Below are 24,482 nucleotides of genomic sequence, written 5' to 3'. Positions count from 1 at the left end.
AAACCTAATAATGAACTATTGGCCTTCCATAGGCCCCTTCATCTAATAAACTTAGTAATATGCCTAGGTTAAGCTCCATGGATATATAACAGGGCTGGTTTCAAAGTTATAGTCAGCCTCCCGAAACCAAAGTTTAGAACTGTGAGAATGGGTTCTTCATGAGAACAAGCTTACCGGTCTGTCAACCTGCATGATCTCCCAGAGCACTTCAGCCACATCCGGTAGGGTATAGGGAGGGAGACAAAAGCAGCATGTGTGGAGCAGCTGGCTAACAAGTTGCTGTCCAAGCTGGTTCATCACCTGTCCAATCAGTTCTTTCCGTAATTCAAAGTCTTCTTCGTGCTATAAGGAAGTAAGAGCAAAAGATATGTTCTAATTTCAACTTTCCACCTAGTAACTCCTCTTTCCTGGAGAAGAAAGTGTATACTTAATAGCTGGATTCAAAAACTTATTTTCTTCCTTCCTATAGTCTTTGAATATATATATTTCTAGTATCTCAGAAAAAAATAACTTTTTATAAACTGCTTTTCATTTCTAGTTTCTTAAATAAGTAGCCCATTCAAATAGTGGCTATTTCTCCACTGCTGTTACCTTCAATTCTATTCCACATTTACCCAAATCTAACTTTGAAAAATTTTTTTTTTTTTTTTCAACGTTTTTTATTTTATTTTTGGGACAGAGAGAGACAGAGCATGAACGGGGGAGGGGCAGAGAGAGAGGGAGACACAGAATCGGAAACAGGCTCCAGGCTCCGAGCCATCAGCCCAGAGCCCGACGCGGGCCTCGAACTCACGGACCGCGAGATCGTGACCTGGCTGAAGTCGGACGCTTAACCGACTGCGCCACCCAGGCGCCCCGTAACTTTGAAAATTTTGTGAACCATTTTACTACTCCAGCCAAACAGGTCTCTTAATTGTCTAACATACTTAGAACTATCCTGACTTTCTCTGATTATGATTTATGCCCCAGTTAAGACTATCTTCCCCTCTCCAATCCATCCAAATTCTACCTATATCTAATGGCCCCACTGAGGTCCCTCTTTGTCCAGAAATTAACCCACTTCCCAACCTACTTCTGACCAAAAAGCTTTCCCTCCTCTGATCTCATAGCAATCATGACTTTTATCACTCATTTGGCAATCAAATACTACCTTCCTATTATTATTTAAATGTTTATATCTATTTATCTTTTCAACTAACACTGAATGACATGGGAGGAGAAATACTTTTATACTGCTTTATACAGCTTACAGCACTTAGTAGAGACTATAAATAGTTGATGTTTTGGTTAGTGAATGGTATGTACAAATCAAATACAGATCAAAAAGGAGAATCTGGAAATTCTCTAAGAAATAAGGAAGAGCTACGAAAAGATGATGAGCTGCAAAGTAGAAAGGTACAATGTTTATACTTACATCATTGGCAACCCCTGTATGGATGAGGTCTCGTAGGAACCTCATGACACTACAATTGGCATCCCGGTGGTCCAGGGTAGTAGAGGCAATGGCCCACTGCAAGATAGGGATGACCACTTGGCTCCTCAGCAAGGTAACAGGACTACGCTGAATAAACCTGGGTTGGAAAGACAGGCTAGGTATAAATGACAGGATTAGACTCTAAAAGCAGCCAGACTAAATGGCAAAATTATAGAGACAGTAAAAAAGTCAGTGGTTGCTAGGGGTACAGGGTGAGGGAGGGCTGAACAGGTGGAGCACCGGGAATGAGGGTATTAAACTATTCCATGTGATATTATAATGGTGGATACATGCCATTATACATTTGTCCAAACCCATACAAGGTAAACCAAGAATGAATCCTAAAGTAAATTATGGACTTTGGGTGATAATGATGTGCCAATACAGGATTCATCAATTCCAACAAACAGACCACACTAGTGGGGACGCTGACAGTGAGGAAGACTGTGGAGGTCGGGGGCGTGGCGGAGAGGTGCAGTGGGTACATAGGAACTCCCTAAACTTTCCACTCAATTTCCCGTAAGACTTTTCAGATCCTTTAACATACATGGAGAATCTCCATGAAAAAGATACTATATATTCTAAATTTATTTCACCAGGTAAGCATTTGTGTAAAGAGCATCTCTGGGGATTAGTTTTTCAAGGAAGACACACTGGGAAAACAGAGACTGGAGAGCTCACCCAACAGTTCTCTCATATCAACAACAAAGGTGTTTCTAACTTGTCCAAAAACTAACCAAAAAAGTGTTTGATATTTAATCCTGAGATGGAGTCGATACTACTTTGCATTTATAAATGATAAAACATACATTACTTGTATAATTATATGTAACAATTTATTTTGAATAATTTTTAAATGATTTTATGTTCAGGGTGCCTGGGTGGCTCAGTTGGTTCAGCATCTGACTCTTGATTTCAGCTCAGGTCATGATCTCACAGTTTTGTGAGTTCAAGTCCCAAGTCAGGCTCTGTGCTGACTCTGTGGAGCCTGCTTGGGATTCTCCCTCGGTCTCTCTCAAAGTAAATAAACAAACTCAAAAAAATTAATTAAAAAATGCTTTTATGTTCACTAACTGATTTGTTTTCGATTCTTTTGTCCAGGGACTAAATAAGTAATAATATTCCTTCAGTGTTGGGAATAATATCATCAGTGTTATCGGTAAAAGGAATTTAAGCAATAATGGGGGTGGAAGGCTGGGGGCAGAACTGCAAAGTGAACTTCTAAGGCACCTTAAAATCCTAAAAATTTTTTCACTCTGAGATATGATATCTAAAGGATGCCAAGCTTCCTCAAGGAAAATGTGAAGTGAAGCATGATATCACAGCATCATAAAAAGTTAAAACCACAGGGGATTCTGGAGATTTTCTATTCAAATGTTTTTACAAAGCTGATTTTATTGTCTTGTGCATGTTCCCTCCTTTGTGACAGAAACCCAGCTGCTTTCTCCTGCTCCCATCCAGCTCCTCTTCCTCACTTACAGGGATATTCCAGCTCACAACTTAACTTTGGGCTATGAATCACTAACCTACCTCTACTCCACTGACCTCATTTTATAGAGAAGCAAACAGTCAAGTGTTACGTGACAAGACGAAGCAGTGATGGGGATGAGCAATAAAAGAAAGGGTTGCTCTTCAGAAGGACTGACCTGGTGGCCAGCCTGAACAGGTCATCCACGGTGTCAGGGTGATTCTGGAGCCCATTCTGCTGTTCTAGCAGCTGAAAGGTGGGGATGCACAGTGCCTAAAAGAGAACAGTGATTTTAGAATAAACATGTGTATATAAATGCAACAGCATTCAGACTTGTTAAATATCACAATATACACAAAAGGAACAAAGGGAGGAAGAACGGATAGGAAAAGAAAAAGACGGATGAAAATCAGTTCAAGAAAAGGAAGACAGAAATCTTTCTCAGTTGATACAGTTTTTATATGTGAAGTCCACATTTCAGAAAGGGTTAAGGGTATAGATTTTAGTTGATGAAACTGGATAGATGTCCTCTCAAAATTTTAGAATTTTCTCAAAGTAAAGACTGCTTATGTATTAGACGTGGTCTAGTCCACTAAGGAGATTTTTATAAATTTTAATAATAATAATAATAACAATGAAATGTCAGTTTAAAGGAAAGACATCTTGGGAAAAAGAGCATCATAATTTAACTCCCTTATATATTTTCTTCCCTATGACGAGAAGGGGAAAAAAACCAATATATCAGGAGCATTTTCCAATGCTTGCTATTTACTCTAAAACCATCCCTGCTAAGTGAGCTAGTTCACTGATTTTTCCAGGCAAGAAATTAAAAACAGAATTATGCTTGAGCTTAGAGATCCTTTGTTTTACATCCATTTGTTCCTTTCTCTACCTCTCAAAAGACCGTATCTCTAGAGAGTATAAATAAGTTAGGCCGTAATAGCTGTAATGATCTTTACATTCATACGGTCAATCTCTTCTCTCATTCTCCTAAGCCATGTCTGTCCAGAGAACAACTAGAAAGTTTCTACCTCCCAGGGCACCTGGGTGGCTCAACTGGCTAAGCGTCTGACTTCGGCTCAGGTCATGATCTCACAGCTAGGGAGTTCAAGCCCCAAGAAGGGCTCTGTGCTGACAGCTCAGAGCCTGAAGCCTTCTTTGGAATCTGGGTCTCCCTCCCTCTCTCTCTGCCCCTCCCTCTCTCAAAAATAAACATTAAAAAAAAAAAGTTTCTACATTCCTGTTATTAGGAAATCAACATGATTGGAGGAGAGACATAGAGAAGCAAGAGAATTCAAGAGATGGTGAAGAACACACTGCTAAGCCTACAGACGCTCCAAGATACTGCCCAGGGAAAACAGACCTGGAGCATGTCTAGTAGTCCCTGCCGACAGCCCTCTTCCATGCCGTATTCATCCACAAGGATACTGCCAAGGTACAGGAAACAAGAATGCTGATGTACGTGGTACACATTCACCATCTGCCAAGGGAGAAACCAGTTAATTCAATTCTTATACCCCAAAAAAAGTATCAACTTAGGAAAGTATCTGGAGGAAGACATTCAGACACAGAGTGGTGTCTTCTCTTTAAGACAATATAGTAAATAAAGCTTGTTGGCAACATTTCCTAAAACACAAGGCTCAATTCTTCAATAATTTTCAAGTACTCTCTTTAGAGTCCTATCGAGCCTTTTACCTTTTATCTTCCCAAAACAATGTTGTAAGAGGGTTGTATAATACATCAAGCTGAAAGCCATTAGGATGCTATCATCCAAGCTATTTGCAAACCCGTAGCATAAATCCCAACACCTAAAGGTTGTTCCTTTTGCCTTAAAGATGAATTCTTAAGAAAAAAAAAAAAAAAAAGGCACATATAGCCATAGCAGGGCTAAAAATACCAAACATCCTGAAGGAGAATCTGAAGGCACTGTTTAAATTTTGAGTTTCTCCTAAACCCCTCTATTTATTTATTTTTTTTTTTTAATTTTTTTTTTTTCAACGTTTATTTATTTTTGGGACAGAGAGAGACAGAGCATGAACGGGGGAGGGGCAGAGAGAGAGGGAGACACAGAATCGGAAACAGGCTCCAGGCTCTGAGCCATCAGCCCAGAGCCCGACGCGGGGCTCGAACTCACAGACCGTGAGATCGTGACCTGGTTGAAGTCGGCCGCTTAACCGACTGCGCCACCCAGGCGCCCCTAAACCCCTCTATTTAAAGTAAAACAGTATTCCCAACCAAGATACCTGGATCTCAAGAAAATAAAAATGTTAATACAATATACATATTTAAATTAAATGATTTGTTTAGGATTTGTACCCTACTCTCCTCCAAAAATTAAGAGGCATCTGTACATTCATATGTTTAAAATGCCATCACAACACATGTATTGATTTTATTATATAAATTCAACTCAATGAATGGGGTGGGGGCTGAAAGACAAAGTAACTGACTCTTACTAGCATGTACCACGGAATGGAATGGGCAGGTGATGGGAGCTATGAATCTGTTTGGTACTGGGTACTCAACTGTATGCTCTACTGCTTAATGAATGATTTACGTCAGTTGCTGACAAACTTTTTCTTCAAGGGCCAGATAGTAAAAATTTTAGACTTTGCTGGCCTTACAAGTCTGTCTACGCAACTGCGCCATAGTAGCACAAAACTGGCCAATAGAGAATACTTAAATGAATAAGCATGGTTACCTCTTCTTTGTAAAACTGTATTTATAAAAATACGTGGCAGGCCCACTGGTTCTAGTTTGCTACCCTGTGAATTTTGGATTTAAAAAAATACTTTTTTTCCCCCACATGTACTGACTTTAGAACATACTTCCTATACAAGGTGCTCCTCTATTAGGCTGGTCACATACTTAATTAGCAGGAATTAAAAAAAAAAAAAAAAATCCAAGTCACGAGGGTATCCTCTAACAGCAAAGGGCCATTAAATCAAGTTCTCTTTGACCCAGAATGTATTACACTAAAGGGGACACTTAACCAAAGGTGGAAACATATGCAGTGCAAACATATGGCATCATCAGGATATAGTAAATGTAAACTTTACTCAAATCTGCAACATACAGGAGGCAGGGTTATGCCTATGTCAACTGATAGGCACTTACTGCAAATGCAAGGTTGACACTCTGCCTTGCCTCTTTTAATTTTGTACCCATGGCACCTCACTTGCCTCAATCCAGTCCTGGCTCTGCTGTAAGGTTAACATCAACACAAATTACTTAGTGATCTAAGTCACTAGCTATAGGCATCTCATACAGAGTAGTTCTTGATGTGAATACGATCTTGGAGAACCTCAGTGAGTCACACCATTGCAATCACCTAACAATCTTGGTGATTAAAAGAGTCAAACTTGGGGCATATGGGTGGCTCAGTCGGTTACGTATGTGACTCCGGATTTTGACTCAAATCATGATCTCGCGGTTTGTGGGATCAAACCCCATGTTGGGCTCTATGCTGAAGCGTGGAGTCTGCTTGGGATTCTCGCTCTCCCTCTATCTCTCTGCCCCCCCCCCCCAAAACAAACGAATGAACAAACATTAAAAAAATAAGAGTCAAACTTATTTCTTGACAAATAACAGACTTATGTGACCAACTGTGGTTGAGATTAAAAAAAAATCTCTTTGGGCCAAGAGACAGCAAATTTTGACAGGACACATATTTTCCTTTGAGAGCGCGCGCGCATGAGAGAGCACGAGTCGGGAGAAGGGCAGAGGGAGAGAGAGAATCTTAAGCAGACTCCATGCTCAGTGCAGAGCCCAAAGTGGGGCTTGACCCCGGGATCATGATCTGAGACAAAACCAAGAGTCAGATGCACAACTAACTGAGCCACCCAGGTGCCCCAACAGGACCCATTTTTAAAAAGAAAATTAGTGGGGTGCCTGGGCGGCTCAGTCAGTTAAGCGTCTGACTTCAGCTCAGGTCATGATCTTGTGGTTTGTGAGTTCGAGCCCTGCATTGGGCTCTGTGCTGACAGCTCAGAGCCTGGAGCCTGCTTTGGGTTCTGTGTCTCCCTCTCTCTCTGCCCCTCCCCAGCCTGTGCTCTGTCTCTTAGAAAAAAAAAAAAAGTTAGTATAAAAATGCCTAGCACTGCTATAGAAGAGCTGAGCATTAAAGTCATTCTCTTTTCCTGGGGCGCCTGGGTGGTTCAGTCCATTAAGCATCCGACTTTGGCTCAGATCATGACCTCGCAGTTAGTGGACTCGAGTCCCGCATCGGGCTCTGTGCTGTCAGCTCAGAGTCTGGAGCCTGCTTCAGATCCTGTGTGTGTGTGTCTCTCTCTCTGCCCCTCTTCCACTCATGCGCACGCTCTCTCTCTTCTCTCTCAAAAATAAACATTAAAAATTTTTTTAAAAAAGTCATTCTCTTTTCCCAATTTCACACGGAAACGTGTTACTATTTAAACTATCACTACACAGGGGCGCCTGGGTGGCTCAGTCGGTTAAGCGGCCGACTTCGGCTCAGGTCATGATCTCGCGGTCCGGGAGTTCGAGCCCCGCGTCGGGCTCTGTGCTGACAGCTCGGAGCCTGGAGCCTGTTTCAGATTCTGTGTCTCCCTCTCTCTGCCCCTCCCCCGTTCATGCTCTGTCTCTCTCTGTCTCAAAAATAAATAAACGTTAAAAAAAAAAAAAAAACTATCACTACACAGACTAGATTACAGGCTGCTTCCCTCAGAGGCACCATACTTACCATGGGCACTACTTATTGCTTTCAAATATTTCTGAGTTTGTATTTAATACGTACAAAAGTGTTTCATTTCATCAGCAGAGTTTTTGTTCTAAAGACTCCTATGTCAAATCCTGTACACGTTACACTTTCCAGCTTCGGGAGAATTTACCTGTGTAACTAGCGGCTGCAGTAGGGCTGCAGATCCTTTGCCTACACAGCGAACAGCAAAGCGGAGGCACCTGCAACAACGCTCTACAATCCGATTGTCAGCCCGGTGTTTATTTAGAGTCTCAGATAAAACTGGCCATATCTGAGTCAAAGAGCACAAGAAAGAAAACAATGAACTAAGAGCTGAAAAAAATGCTCCCAAGTTGATAACATCTGGTTTGGTTTTCAAATAATTTGGAAAAAGCTTTCTTTACAGAAAAAGTTCAATACAGTATCCATCACCAAAACACAACCACTTCTTGAGAGAAGCACAGCAACTCTTTAGAACAGGAAGAGGAGCATGTCTAACTTCACTAAAAGATAAAGATAACTTTTCCTGAACTTTGGACTTTCTGATTTAGGATGAAAAGGATTAGTACGAGCTATAGAGAAAGAGATGTTTAAAGATTATAGTTCCAACTTAGAATATTTTGAACAGAAGGACTGGAGCTAATGAAATAGCATTATATGATACTGGTGAATATTTAAGGATACTTGGTGTTTCCACCCCCGGAGTCTGAATAGCACTTCTCAAAACATGCCTTTTGATCCTCATATCACCCTCAGTGAAAAAAGAAGTGCATTTATATTGGGGAAACAGAAGCCATGAGGAAGAAATGGCTTTGTCAAAAAAATTTCTGCTAGTATTAATCAGGCCTCCTAGCAACTCTAAGATTCACGTAATCTCTCTCTACTTCTTTGGGTTTTCAGTTCATTACCCCTCAGTCTGTTTTCTTATCAAATCTAAAGTAAAAAATATTTGAATAGTTCTATTCTTCTGTTGATTGAAATTTAAACTGTATCAACAAATTGGATCTTCCTATGAACCCACAAGACAGTACCGTCTCACTTTAGTTACCCACAGCCTTGTAAAGAAAAAGGAAGAAAGCCTTGTTCCACAAGCATCTGTTAAGCACTTACCTCCTGTATGACTTTTTGGCACGGATGAGTTTGTCCATTTTCCACAATAGGATTGGTGTGTCTGGGGAAAGGTAACAAACCAAAATAGTTAAAGAGCAATGTAAATGAAATTCCACAGCCCCAAAGCCTGCTAGCTTACTTAGTCACACTGTCACCATAAAAAGAATGCCAAATAATTATGTATGACTCAATACCTTTCCTTTCTACTCCATTCAAACATGAGCACAGAGTTCAAACCAACCTCCTCCCCTTCCTTTGCCACGTTTAAGCTACTTCCATTAGAATATGCAAACTCAATCCAACTCTAGCTTAAACGGGTTGTGGGGCACTACAATTATCTTTTCCATTTTTTCCCTTTAAAAATCAGAATATATAGGCTCTTCCAAATTAATTAAAAGTATTAATTAAAAACCAGACTGTCTACAGGGGCCTGGGTGGGTCAGTGGGTTAAGCATCTGTCTGACTCTTGGTTTCGGCTCAGGTCATGATCTCACGGTTTCATAGGTTCGAGCCCCACAGTGGGCTTGCACTGGCAGCGTGGAGCCTGCTTGGGATTCTCTCTCTCCCTCTCTCTCTCTCCCCACTTCCCCACTCATACTGTCTCTGTCTCTCTCAAAATAATAAACTTAAAAAACAAAAAACAAAACAAAAAACCCACAGACTATCTAAATCCACTATGAGAAACCAAGTACTGCTCCATTCCCAGCATTAAAAGGCAAAAGCTTTAGGAATTCTAATTTACCAAAGAGGTTTCTCATGGTTCTAGTCTGAACCCAATGACATAGAATATGAGCCCACCCACAATATGTCAAATCCAATTATTTGCCTAGTTCTAGAATCCACTAATTTGAAAGAAAGCAGGAAAAAAACAAAAACAAAAAACCCTGTATGATTACCAACCTCTTCAAAGGAAATTCTTTAATTTAAATGAGCTCAACAGCAACTTAACAAAAATCTCATTTTCTTTAAATTGGGGGATTTCCATCTATTGCAGATTTTCTTCCACTCATTATGAAGTAAGGACTATTGTTAATAGGCTTTCAGAATGTCATGTTAACAGGGCTATCATAATTATACAAGAAAAGCACTGTACCAAATTAAAATAAAAACATCAGCTGACAAGAAAAAGCTAAAACACCTCAGTTTTAACTTACTCCACATAGGCTTTTTACACAAGTACTCTCATATTCCAATTGTATCTGTGGGTCTCACAAATTATGTAACTCAATAAGGATCACTCTTTGAACATTGTTACTCAAATGCCTTTTTAATCATTAGGCTCCTCTTGACTTCAAAGAAGGATTAATTTCACCTGATCAATATTTTTTTGCACCCCTACAATCTACAGCAATAGTTCTGAAAGCGTGGTCCTACAAATAGCAAGCAGCAGCAACAGCTGTAAATTCTTGGGTCCTACCCCAAATCCAATTGAACCAGACACTGGAGATGGGACCCAGCAATCTGTTTTGATAAGCTGAGCCCTGAAGGTGACTGTGATGCATGTTAAAGTTGGATAATGACTGATCTAATTACATTTTAAAGGTCTTTTGACAGAGGCCTACCAAAAACTAATGCTTAGAATTTATCTTTGCACCAAAGTTTCAGGTAATGGGCTTATCGGTCCTCTAACAGAAGATTGTCAGATGTACCTGGAAGTTTAGGAAAAAAACACTTGCTTTCTTCAGTACATAATCATCTTATTTGAGCTTTTAACCTAAGGCAGGCATCCAGTTTCCCTTCTTACCTAAATATTACTGCAAGGCGATCTAAGAACACAGTGGGATCTGAGGATATGCCATTGCTGGGCTCCTGAGACAACAGCTGAAGAGACAGAAAGATATTAACACTCTGTTGTAACACATACAAACCTATAGCAAACACTGTAACATACACCTTTAGACATTAACCTCTTTCTCAATCTCTGCTTATTTCCCTATAAGAGATTCCTGATAGTTACTCAAATGGTGCAAACTTTTATAACCATTAAGATATTATATATACTATAGTTTATATGTGACATTAATCTATTTTAATTTCACTTTCTATTATAACTTTTAAATTATTATGGCTTCATAACATATATTAAGAGATAAGGCAAGTTGCTTCTTATTCTTCTTTCCCAAAATTTCTTAAATACTTCTACCAGCATATTATTAGAGATAAACTTTAGAATCACTATATCAAGTTCTCCTATTATTTTGCTGTAAATATAAATGTAACTTGATAAGAGCAGACATCTTTATGATATTCTTTAACGGAACATTGTAGGTTATGGTTTTGGTTGCTAAGTTGGTGTTTTCCCTGTTGTATCTTCTAAATGGTACTACTGATAGTGGAAATCTACTGACTTTAGAATACTTATACCATTTATGCAGCTCCTTTGATAGATTTACTAATTTTAAGAACGTTTTAGTTCAGTGCTCTTGACTTATCTAGGTAGACAGAAGAATACCTGTAAATATATAATTTTGTCTTTTCCTTTCTAACATGTAATCATGATATATAGGTATAAAACCCCTCATTTAATTGGGCTCACCTTTTTCAATGCCATAACCTGAACAGAACAAAGTTCACTAAGGCATTCAGTAATCTTATCCAAAGGTAATCTGGCTAGAACAAGCGCTGTCCCTGCAAGACAAAGAAAAATACAAATAAAATAAAAGCTGAAATTGAGGTAACTCACTGGTCTACATCATTGGCTAACAGAAGAGGCTGGCTGGTTTCATTCTTTTAAAAGGATCATCACTTTTTTTTCAGGTACAGTATTTTGTTATTTAGGGCTGATTTTTCTTTATTTAGCTTAGACGACTAAGTGACTTTCACACTAACATTTACAACTGAAGTTAATATTATTTCTCCTCAGTAGCCTATGGATTTAAAGACGTTTAAATACATCTCCCCTTCCAATTCTTCACATACTTTAAAAACCTCCTTTACAAAACCAATGCCAGGGACACCTGGGTGGCTCAGTCGGTTGAGCGTCCGACTTCGGCTCAGGTCATGATCTCGAAGCTCGTGAGTTTGAGCCCCGCGTCCGGTCTGTGCTGAAGCTCAGAGCCTGGAGCCTACTTCTGATTCTGTATCTCCCTCTCTCTCTGCCCCTCCCCCACTCATGCTCTGTCTCTCTCTCAGAAATAAATAAACATAAAAAAAAATTTAAAAAAAAAAGAAACAAAACAATGCCAGAGCTATTTTTATACAGCATGGTACAATGGTTCTCAAACTTCCCAGAGATTCTGATTTAGGAGGTAAAGGAGAGCCTTTATTTATTTATTTTTTTACAAGTACAGACAAGACATAATTTTTTTTTTTTTTTTTTGTAAAAAGGGCTGAAATTAGAGATCTGATTCTAATTATACCTAACAGAATCTATGAGCTAGGTGAGGTATTATCTCTGGGCCTAGTTTCTTTATCTGTAAAATTAGTGCTTTGAACCGAAGAGTAAGTTAAGTGTGCCTTTCTTTCATTTTTCAAATCATTGAAAAATCACTTTTTTTATTAAATAAAATCTTAACTTGAAATTCCAATAAAATAGGTTAAAAAAAAAAGTAGCTAGGTTAAATTAGAATAGAAGGCCCAGACCCTTCTCACTCAGCCTTCCTCTTGTCATACTCCCCCTCAAATGCTTAAGCATATCCCCCAAATGCAAATGATTACATATTAGCCTAGGTTCTCTCAAGGTATAAAAAAAAAAAAAAGAAAGGAAAATCCCTTGACTATGATTTTTCTCATCTCCCAAAATTTCATTCAACAGAACAGTCACAGAACAGAACAAACAAACAACAACAACATAAAAGAACAGTAATCAATCCATACTTCTTCAAATGTGAATTAAAAAACTAAATGATTTCTTCCGGTAGTCTATAAGCCATAAATGAGTTAGACTTGCTTAAAACTGAAAAGGGGAGAAATCTAACTTAAATATGACTTTTCCTTTCAATTCATTCCTACAGAGAAGAATGTTACTACAAAGTTTTCTTTATCTAGAAGATAAAGGTAAAGATAACTGAGATGCCACATCCTACTACAGTTAGACATCACTTCGGCATCAAGGTTCAATTTCACTAGAAAATTACAATATGGCAACAATAACCACTAGCAGTAGGTCATAAGAAATAAGAATATTTGACTCCGGTTTAATGCCTTATTATCTATGCTATGAAGGGAAACGACAAAAACCCATGCTACAAAAAGAAAATGTCTTGGAAAATGCAAATACACCAGAAGGAACTTCGTCAGATATAAGAACGAACAGTTAGTTCACACACAGGTCATCCAATCTAGCCAAGACTAACTTGTTTGCTACTCACAGAAGCTTAAATGATGCTGCACAGGTTATGTTACCCAATCCTTTATTTGATATATCCTCAATCCCCTCTAACTACCAGCTGTAAGGATTTTATTACCTCACAAGGCACCCCAATCTGCTTTTAGAGTTTAGTTAGAAAGCATTTTCTTTCTAAGAGCCAGTAAATATCAACCACTGGCTACTACTCATAAAATAAATCTGTCCCCTCTTTTATAAGGTAATCTTTCAAATATTTAAAAATAGCCATCATGCTTAAAGTCTCTTCTGTCTGTGTTCCTAGCCTTTAATATCTCCGGTTCTTCTTACTCAACTTTATCACCACTTTGGCTGCTTGCCTCTGGATAGGCTGTCACTGAGTGTAAAGCTGATCCATACTGGATCATACTGCTAAAAGACCAAGTTTCTACTACAGGACTGATCCACACACACTACCTTTAAATTTCCACCTACCTCTTTGGTATGGCAATGCCATTTGGTCTCCCTTTTTATTCTCCCCCCAACTCAAAAACGAACTATGTTTAGTTGGAATGTGTTGTCTCTGCCCAAAATCTAGGTCTGTGCTCTACACACTGTAAGCAGTTTTAATTAGTTATATAGCCTTAAAACATTCTAAGAGAAGAGCGCATGTGTATATAATCAACACCCTCCCCTGAGTGGAAAGGTCACCTTCTCCATCAGTAAGTATGTTGCAACTGAAAAACTGGGATGTGATTAATGTAAGATAACCCCCAGAAGTGGCTTAGAGATGTTACTGGTTAACATCTGAAGTAAATACCTTTTAGCAAGCCCACAGCAGCTTCCGGAGACAACATGAAGGAATCAAGGGAACGGGCAATCTCCAGGAGTCCATTAAAGTGCTGAGCCATGTGGTCTCGGCAGACAGAGCAAATGTTATGAATGGCTTTGGCTGCAGCAGAAGCCAGAGGCTTTTCACACAAGCCCTTCATCAAATAGCCCAAAACAGGGTCTAAGGAGAGAAGCCACAAAGTAAACATTAGGTATGTGAAACTCAACGGAAACTTCTAGTTTCTTAGAACAGAGGTTTATATCCCCCCCTCAGTTTTTTTAAAAAGCAAAAGAACCATTAAAACAACTTTAATGTTTGTTTTTGAGGGAGAGGGAGAAGGAGGGGAAGAGGGACAGACACAGTGTGAGTGAGGGAGCAGCAAAGAGAGGGAGACAGAGAATCTGAAGAAGAATCCAGGCTCCTTGAGCTATCAGTGCAGAACCCCATGCGGGGCTTAACCTCACGAATGCGAGATCATGAGCCGAGTCAAAGGAGGATGCCTAACCAACTGAGCCACTCAGATGCCCCAAAAAAGAACCATTTTAAAAAATGAAATGTGGAGATGCCTGGGTGGCTCAGTCAGTTAAAGCCTCTGACTCTTGATTTACGCTTGGGTCATGATCTCATGGTTCATGGGTTCAAGCCCTGCATCAGGCTCTGGGCTGACAGTGCAGGTCCTGCTTGGGATTCTCTTGCTCTCTTCCCCACCACTCTGGCCCTCTCCCTCTTGTGTGCTCTCGCTCTCTCAAAATAGATAAATAAACATTAAAACACACACACACAAATGGAGCTTGATTTTGCTGACTAGTGTCAGGAAGCCCTGGGTCCTCTCTATTCACCTTCTATTTCTTTCTTTATGGCTAAGCCTTCACACAAAACAGTCTGAAAACCACTAGTGGATATCATCATCCAAGTATTAAGAATAAGGTAATGTAAGAAAGAATATAAAGTTCATATTTATACTCAGAGATAAGTCATTATGTAAAAACAGCCTATATTAATTAGGACAATGGCAGTTATCTAAAGTGGACACTTTTATACTTGCTTCTTTATAGTTACAAAAGGCCTTAAAAACATGCAGATGGTGCTTTAGTGCTTCTGGAAAATTATGTTTTATCTTTTAAACAATGGAAGTATACCAAAGAAACTGATTATGAAAATGAATTTCTATAAAACAAATTTTACTTATCTTTTACCTTACTTTATAAAAATCAGAGTGATTTTCTATGGAAAAATCACATATGATTAAAGAGTACTTCATGAGTACTTTAGAATAACCTCACACCAAACCATAAAAGGAGTAAATAATGTCTTCAAGCGCACTAAAAAGTTATTTCCATTTCCAGTCTAATAACCAATATAAAGTACCAACCAGGATGAAACCCTGGCCCTCTCCACAGAAGAAGCCTTTTTGGGGCACCTGGGTGGCTCAGTTGGTTAAGCATCCAACTTTGGCTCAGGTCATGATCTCACAGTTCGGAAGTTCTAGCCCCACATCAGGCTCTGTGTTGACAGCTCAGAGCCTGGAGCCTGCTTCGGATTCTGTGTCTCCCTCCCTCTCTGCCCCTCCCCTGCTCATGCTGTCTCTGTCTTTGTCTCTCTCTCTCTCAAAAATAAACACTAAAAAAAAATTTTTTTTAAAGAAGGCTTTTTAAGCCTAAAAATGAGAAGAAGTAAAATGTAGAACCTAGTATAGGCAAATCATAATATTATAGACTTCTGTGATTCTCAAATGGAATATTTATTGTTTTGACTATTGCAAAGTAAGTACGAACATCTGTCTTATTGTCAAACTGCTTCAGGATTTGTCTTACTGCTGAAGCACACATTTGAATCCAACACTGCAAAGTGGTACTGAATGATAAAGCTTTTTTTTTTTTTTTTTTTTTTAATTTTTAATGTTTATTTTTGAGAGAGAGAGTGTGAACAGGGGAGAGGCAGAGAAAGGAGACAGAACCCAAAGCAGGCTCAAGGCCCCAATGTCAGCACAGCGACCTACGAGGGGCTTAAACCCACAAACTGCGAGATCATGACCTGAGCCAAATGAAGGTGGCTGGTTAACCAACTGAGCCACTCAGGAACCCCTGAATGATAACTCTTAAACAAACAAACAAAAACCAAACAAACCTACTCTGTTTCCTGTGGAAAAATCATTCAGAAAAGAAAGCCAAATAATGGAAGTGAAGAAATCTAGGAAACAGGTATTTTGAAAAGATTTTTAAATGGTATGTTGAAAGTATCTCAGCTATAATGTGAGGATATCTAGGCTCTGTATACAGAAACAAGAAAAAAAGAAATATACATCACTTTTTTTTTAATGTTTGTTTATTTTTGAGAGTGAGCACAAGCAGGGGAGGGGCAGAGAGCAGGTGAGACAGAGGATCCAAAGTGGGCTCTGTGCTGACAGCAGAGATGCGGGGCCTGAACTCACAAGCTGTGAGATATGACCTGAGCGGAAGTCAGCTGCTTAACCAAATGACCCACCCAGGTGCCCCAAACATACATCATTTTTTAAGCAAGAGTTTCAAACAAAAAAAAGATATGTAAAACAAAATCAAGCTGAAAAGTGGTAATAAATATATAATCCACTAATTCCACTACTGAGTATTTACTCAAAGAATACGAAAACACTAATTCAAAAAGATATATGCACCCTCCTATGTTTAATGCAGCATTATTTACAAGAGCCAAATTATAGAGATATCCCAAGTGTCCATCGGTAGATGAATGGATAAAGCAGATGTGTGTGTGTGTGGGGGGGTATACATATACATACAATGGAATATTACTCAGCCAAAAAAAAAAAAAATGAAATAAAATCTTGCCATTTACAGCAACATGGATAGATCCAGGGAGTATAATGCTAAGTGAAATAAGCCAGAGAAGGAGAAATACTGCATGATTTCACTCATGTACAATTTAAGAAACAAAACAAAGGAATAAAGAGACAAACCAAAAAACAGACTCTTAACTATAAAGAACAAACTGATGGTTACCAGAAGTGGGGTGGGTGGAGGAGATGGGTGAAATTGCTGATGGGGATTAAGAGTATACTTATCTTGATAAGCACTAAGTAATGCATAGAATTATTGAATCACTGTATTGTACACCTGAAACTAATGTAACACTACTACTATGTTAACTATACTGGAATTTTAAAAACCCAAAAAGGTGGTGATTAAGATAAGTATAGGAAATATATCAAACTTAATGATATAATTAATGATATTCACAAGTTTGGTTGGGGGTTCTTAAAATTCTCAGAATATATCACTCTTGAACATCAAGGGGGCTTAATATATACTACCCTGGATAGTCTCTTTGGATTGTTATATAGAAAATGAGAGGGATAAAAGAAATGATTTCTACCTTTACTTTCAATTCTAGAAGCAAACTGTTTCCCTATATAGAGATCTAATCTTTCAAAGATGCTTTTTCCAAGGTCTGATCAGAGTATAAATGTTGCGTCAAACTAAACAATAACTCATATCATTACTCTCAATGTCTAGAAACATTCTGCCTACCCATAAAAACAGAAAAAGAACAAGAGCAAAAGAGGAAGAACAAAATCAGAAAAATCAGACACAGCAGCTACAGAGGGGTGAGTTCACACATACCAAGAAACTGAGGATTTCGATCAACCACTTCGCTCATCTCTCCAACCAATTCAATGCTGGTGTATCGCACAGCTGTATGTACAGTCTCTGGAAGACGGACAACTCCTTCTAGGACCTCAACAAGTGTTGGATTGTTCTCCCTGAGTACAAAAGGCAAGTATTCACAGTTACTGATTTCAGAGGTTAGGTTCTGGCCTGTTAACAGGCTGCAATGAGACGAATCATTGCTAAAGGGCTTTTTTCTAAACAACCATTTGGATAAAAGTGCTTAACAGCTGGTATGAAAGTTTACTTGAGTCCTCGAAAAAAGCGAAAAGACAGAAATGGAAGATATCATTGTTTAAAGAGAAGCATTCTGCTCCTTAATCTTCTAAATGACAGTAAAGTGTCTAAAGACACATCCTGCTATCAAATAAGGCTCTTTAAATTGGAGAAGCAGGCATTTACTGTGGATGAATGTCTTCTTTTAAAGAATCCATTTTATTTATTCCTCTATCTGCAGTTCCTAGAACAGTGCCTGGCACATAGTGGGCACTCAATAAATATTGCTGAATGGCTAAATTAATGAATGAATAATTCTCACAGACCACTTGCTATTGATTATTCTCCAAAAGATTTCTTATCACTGGATACTGAAGACTTTAAGAACAGAGAAGTATGGATGAGCCAGCTCACTATCTAAAGGAACAAGAATAAAAGCTGCAGGAAGAGGTAAAGGTGCCCTGACGTGGAACATGAGGGAAATTAACCAAATACTCTCCACAGCTCCATGAATTTATTTTTTCCCTTTCCTTTTCTTTTTTCCACTCCCCAAGAATACTGGCTGAAATTCTTTACAGAGTGGAGGATGCCCTCAAAATGGTAGGATACGATCCAGAAATGAAAGATGTTTAAAATCCAAATAATGTCCTGGATTAAAGCAAAAGCACTCCCTGCTGATAAACTAAGTCTACTGAATCCTTTATTTACACTAAAAAACTGTAACCAGGCAGTTCACTTGAAAGGTGGTAAAACAATGTAAAATCTTCTCTCGTTTATGCCTTATTGTTTCCTGGGGGCACTAAGCTAATTTTTGAGACTCTCTACCCATCCTTTTTCACATCAACACATATCAGTTAGAATATTAGTGATTTTAATATCAGACTATCACTGAAGGTTCCCAAAGATACCAAAACGAGTTTAAGAGCAAATAGTGGTATACAATTCAGGACCAGAACTTCTTGATAGAGAAAAACAAACGTACTCTATCTCCTTGAATATGTACTGGGTTACAAACAATGTAAGATTTCATTGACTAAGCCCTGAAAAGCAGCTCATAAAGAAGCACTATACTTTTCATAAATACATGCCAACCAAGGCTTTGGATAGAGAGCTCAACTGCAGGTATCTGATCACAATACAAGAAAACTTGATAGATATCAGCCTCAATTTATAAACTCAGAGCACAGAGTAAATTCTGCTTTTAGGAATTCATGTTAAAATCATAAACAGAATTTCTATGCTTATCAATTAGGAATCAAATTCTAATTAACTTAAACATTTCCAGTGGCAATAGCAAAATAACTGCCCCTTAGATTTTGCTCCTCTTTTAACGTGAAACAGTGTCTATGTCTTGCCTCTCTGAAACTCGCAAATGATTCTCTAAGGCAGACAAAAAGGAGAACAATATAATGAAATATTTGTAAGAATAATTTACTGAAGGTCGCAGAATCAGATGAGAGCCAATTAGTGCCTATTCAACTGCTTTTAATCAAGTACCAACAATTTAACAGCCTAACAAATTTTTGATTGTACCAACTTTCACAAGGGAGCCTCGTTTGGAAAGATAAATCAACATTCTCTTCCTAGCATCAAAAACAAAACAATTTTAACTCTAGGAAATGTGGTTAAAACATGGATATCAGCAATGCATGCTACTCTAGAATAGACTCTGGAAGTCAGAAGACTAGGCAGCATTATAGAAGAAGTTCTAAGAGAATTTCCAAATATATACCATGTAAGAAAAAAATGGTAATTTTCCTTCCTTTGATATTTAGAGTTCCCAGCAAAAGACTTATTAGACACTCACGGATCAACACTCTTTGCTATAGCAGCCATGATAAAGAGAACCGCTTCTGTCACCTCCCAGGGTGGGTTGCCTTCTTTCAGAGTAGAATATAACTAGAGAAGAAGAGGTGGATTATGGATCCATTAAAAGGAAAACAGAATAGAATTCCAAAACAAACAAAACAAAAAAATCCTGTTAGTTAAAATAAATCTAGCCCCTTGTTTCTAAATCTAATTATCTCTCAGAGCCAGGGGAGAATATTATTTTCTTTTTTCACATCTTCACTGACTATAAGTAAATGTTATTTTAATATCTAAAATAAACCCAGTTAGATCCCCAAGAGTATATCAAGGTTATCATCTGCGCCCACAAAATGAATATTATGGAAAAGCAAAACATAATACTTAAGTGTCTTTTCCTGATCCTGATCATAGCTGATAAATACATATATACACTTAAAACTGAAATACAATGTGAATTTTTTATGTATGTATTGGTTTTACATTTCTATCGTTTTAAATACTTGTCTGCATCAAAACTGGCAGTACAGATTAAATTCCAAAAAAGCAGCTATTTAGAAGTATCTATCACAATCCTATATCCAAGCAAGGGGAAGAAAAAGGAGACCAAGCAGAACACTCGGAGATGTTCTAGTCCAGAAATTTCCCAGGGCATATCCATCTGTGGAATGTGACTGGGTGTTATTCTAAATAGGATTCCTGTAGTCAAATAACAAACACTGCTAAGTAAGAAAATTAAAGAATTCTCTTGTTGTAGGATTTCACAAAGCCTTTCATAGACTGCTTCAGTCATTTCCTAAATTTAATTGAGGATAGTTTGGTGTTTTGTGGGGTGTTTTTGTTTTTACCAAAAAACATCATTTACGGCTGGTGCTCCACAGAAAATATCTTGGATAACACTGTTAATTTATGTAAATTTGTAAACTGAGGTCTGAAGAACAAGTAACTTGCTCAAAGCTACATTGCCAATGAGAGAAGAGTTGAAATCTGAACACAGGTCATCTGCCTGTGATCTGGTGATCTCATTGAATCTGCTTTCTAAGAATCTCCAACCCTTTGTAATTAGATCAATAAACACACTTTGCTTAATATAAAGAAAATAATTTTAATTTTATTAACACTTTCTAAATCAGATTATGCCCCAAATACACAAAATGGCTGGGTTACCAAAAATAATAAAATAAAATAAGGGTTAGTTCAGTATTGCTGACAAAGCATCAAAACTTGTATTTTAGAGCTTAGAGCATGATCCAGTAATATGACAACCACCTGAAATTATGCTAATGTTAAGTGATGTGGAATGGTGATGACTGCAACCTCATGAGGGAAAATGTTACTGATTGTCAGGAAAAATCACAGGACTATGAATCTTCTACTCTAGTATAGTCACCTCTGGGATGAAACTGCACAGGAATCCAACCGTCAGTGTGGACAAAGGAAATGCCAAATAACTAAAAGAGTTGCCAGGAGTTGGTACATAATTATTAAAGCAGAAAAACTTGCCTACTTTTCCTGGCTAGGTCCAAGTTCCCTATAAATACCTGGGGCTTTAAGGTTCATCTATGATTTTCCATTCCAACTGGACAAGTGGAACAGCTTTCATTAGCAAGAATAAAAACCGTAACTGAAACATCCATAGTCTGCAATTTGCTTGTAAGATACTAAATAAAGCTACTATATGCCAGGCAGTGTGCTAGGCACCTGCATATCTACTGTCCCATTCAGCCATTAAAACCGAAGAAAAAGGTGGAACATTTACAGAAGACACAGAAGTGAACACACCTAAAGTGATCAGTAAAACTGCTAAGCATCTCCAAATGGACTTACCTGAGCAAAACACTCCATAGACCCAATCAAGAAAATCAAGTCTTTCACCAGGTCTGACACCCTCATACGAAACTCTCCAAAATCATCAGTTTCCTCAGGAACTCCCTCCTGAAATTTCAAGTCAGATAACATTTGTTTTAAATTCACTAAGGCTTTCACTGACCTCTAGAAAATTGAGAATAAAGAAAAAGCCATTCAGCAGTTCAGTACCAATGAACAAGAGATAAGTTGCCTAAATCAGAGGGTATTTTACTATACAGGGTGTCCTAAACTTTTAGGTATGTCAAGTCAATACAACCTATATTTTACCTTTACTATGAGAAACTGTTCTCCCTTTTTTGCTCCCCATTTCCAAGTCATACCTTGCTCTGTTGTTGGAAAAATTTGGAGTGGTCAGAGTGGGAAGTGATCTGGAAGAGGTGGTAATTTTAAGAGCTTTTAAGTTTATCCAGACAAGGTCCAGTTTTTTAGTACTGAAGAAGCCTCTGAAGCTTCATGGTTCAAAATTTACCAAAATCAGGGTGCCTGGGTGGCTCAGTCAGTTAAGTGTCTCACTTGATTTTGGCTCAGGTCATAATCCCAGGGTCATGGGATCAAGCCCCACAATGGGCTCCAGGCTGAGCATGGACTCTGCTCAAGATTCTTTCTTTCACCCTCTGCCCTTCTCCCCAGCTCGCGTATACTGTCTCTTTCAAATAATAATTAAAAAAAAAGATTCACAAAAATCATTATCACAACTAGATGCAAAACAGAATTAGACTTTAAGAAGAATTTTATGTAGGTAGACAGATACTATACTATAGATAGATACAGTATAGTAAAATATTCATGGTAGAATTTAGATAATAGGTATAGATATTCACTGTAAAATTTTCATCTTTGTCAAACATTTGAAATTTTTCATTAAAAAATAGATCATTTTTATTTCATGCTTCCAATTGTGAGATGGTTAAGGGCATGTATAAGAATCTTTATCCATGACTATCTGGAAAAAAAACCTTAGTACTATTGAGAATTGCTGATCGAGTCCAACCTCCTTGCTTTAAGATAATGTAGTTGAAGATAAGATTCCTCAATTAAAAAACTAAAGAATGGTGCCTGGGTGGCTCAGTAAATTGGGCGTCCAACTTTGGCTCAGGTCATGATCTTGCAATTCGGGAGTTCGAGCCCCTCGTCAGGTTCTGTGCTGACAGCTCAGAGCCTGGAGCCTGCTTTGGATTGTGTCTCCCTCTCTCTCTGCCCCACCCCACTCGCATTCTGTCTCTTTTTCTCTGTCTCAGAAATAAACATTAAAAAAAAAAAACAAAAAAACAAAAAAACACTAAAGAAAGAAAGATTGAAAACCACCAGACTACATCATCATGAAGATTCTTGGAGATGGAAAATACCATGACTCAAAGAACAATGTTAACACTAAAATAAAGGGAACAAAGGCAGTTACAGTTTTCATGTCAGATTTAATTGTAAGCAATGGAAAAAAACCTCTCCAAATCCTAGGTTAAGGGACAGGAATTAAACCAACTAACCAACCAACCAAAAGGATGAAATAAATGCTGTAAGATTTGAATAAACTAAGCAAGAAGGGGGTTAAAGAGTTTTCCAATGGACTATTTTATTACTATAAATTTATTACTATAAATTTATTACTAAAATTCTAGTATATATTCTTCTAGGCAAGTAGATTATTCCTATATTTTAAGTTATAAAATCAGTATAAAGAAAAATGTGTATTTTGGGGGGGGGGAGGGAAATCATATATAACTCTCCACCTCCTCCAATACTTTACTTTTGTGTTAGTTTTAAACCAACCATTATACTATTTAATTATACTATTACACTATTAAACATTATACACTATACTATTATACTATTAAAAATACAGCATATAAAGTTTTACATTCTGATTTTTTTCATTTAGCAAACCAACTCCTACTACTTCAGAAGTCACTACATTCAACTGTTGCATAATTGTCCATCAAGTTGCTGCATCATAATTTACGTAACTCTTCTTATATTGTTGTACATGAGTTCACCGTTTTTTTATTTTACAGATAATGCTTTGTACATAAAATAGCCATTTTTTTTTTCTTTAAAATTATTTAAGGTAAATTCCCAGGAGAAGGATTCCTGGCTCAGCAGAATTGATTTCTTTCTATATAAGCTTTATACTCTTCATTATACTGGTATTGATTCCTTCAGTGTAAGCTACAGAGTGATAGAAAACCTGCGGATTCCTTTTTTCAGTTCATTTTCAAATTAGCACTGAAAAGTGTAGGAAACTAAGATTTGAAGAAGTGGAGAAGGAAACTTACATGGTCTGGTTCTAGCTGGCAGTGTCGAGCCAAGGCATGGAGCAGCCTCTGAATGTAAGCTTTGAAGATTCCATGAATAACTTCATCATTAGTTTTGTACAAATGTTCCCCAAGTCGGTACCAAAAGTTAAAGGAAATTTCTACTACCTGTCAAATTAGAGAAAAAGAAAAGATTTATTTGAATCAGAAAAGGAATGGAATATGAAGACAATTTTATTACCAGAGCCTTATGGGAAAGAATATATACTTTAAAATATTATGAGTAGAAGTTAAGAAGGCACCTGTTTTCTCTAGCAGATTTATTATTATCCTCCCAAACTATCTTCCCATGTTAGGACCCAAACTCTATTTAGGATGACTGGCTATGCAGTCCCTATATTTAGCTGATAACTTCTCAACAGCAGATTCTGAATTTAGAGAAACAGATACAGAAATGGAAGTCTCTTTTAAAGTATTTTTTCTCAAATCTATAACCCTTTCATTTATTTATTTTTTTTAAATAGGATTCACGCCTAGAGCAGAGCCCAATGTGGGGCTTGAACTCATGACCCTGAGATCAAGACCTGAGCTAAGATCAAGATTCGGACACTTAACTGACTGAGCCACCCAGGCGCCCCTAAAATCCTTTCGTTTTGAGATTAACACACCTTTTGCCAGACAAACCATCTGCAAATCCCTGATAATACCAACCTTATGTCATTTTTACTCCCCTAGTTTCTTGAGTGGAACAGAAAGGGAAGAGTCTGGGACTTTATCCACAGTTCATCTTACTCAGGAACTATTTAAAGGAGTGATAACTATTACATAGTGCTGTA

At 37.9% G+C, this 24,482-nt stretch overlaps 1 protein-coding gene across 1 annotated transcript in view; it reads right to left on the bottom strand.

Annotated features, from left to right (window-relative positions):
* Nucleotides 1-24,482, bottom strand: part of TNPO3 (transportin 3) — a 79,424-nt gene that overhangs the window by 13,034 nt on the left and 41,908 nt on the right. The window contains 13 exon segments of the mRNA XM_025929606.2: nucleotides 175-342; nucleotides 1,415-1,571; nucleotides 3,121-3,215; nucleotides 4,306-4,422; nucleotides 7,790-7,930; nucleotides 8,749-8,809; nucleotides 10,493-10,569; nucleotides 11,285-11,376; nucleotides 13,833-14,024; nucleotides 17,462-17,601; nucleotides 19,530-19,621; nucleotides 21,356-21,463; nucleotides 23,668-23,814. Of these exon segments, the coding sequence (XP_025785391.2) occupies nucleotides 175-342; nucleotides 1,415-1,571; nucleotides 3,121-3,215; nucleotides 4,306-4,422; nucleotides 7,790-7,930; nucleotides 8,749-8,809; nucleotides 10,493-10,569; nucleotides 11,285-11,376; nucleotides 13,833-14,024; nucleotides 17,462-17,601; nucleotides 19,530-19,621; nucleotides 21,356-21,463; nucleotides 23,668-23,814 (1,587 nt within the window).

Source organism: Puma concolor, chromosome A2 (genome assembly GCF_028749965.1).
Source record: "Puma concolor isolate L17-30 chromosome A2, mPumCon1.1.hap2, whole genome shotgun sequence".
Classification (NCBI taxonomy): domain Eukaryota; kingdom Metazoa; phylum Chordata; class Mammalia; order Carnivora; family Felidae; genus Puma; species Puma concolor.
Note: the sequence above shows the minus strand (reverse complement) of the source record. Positions and strands in the feature narration are given on the sequence as shown.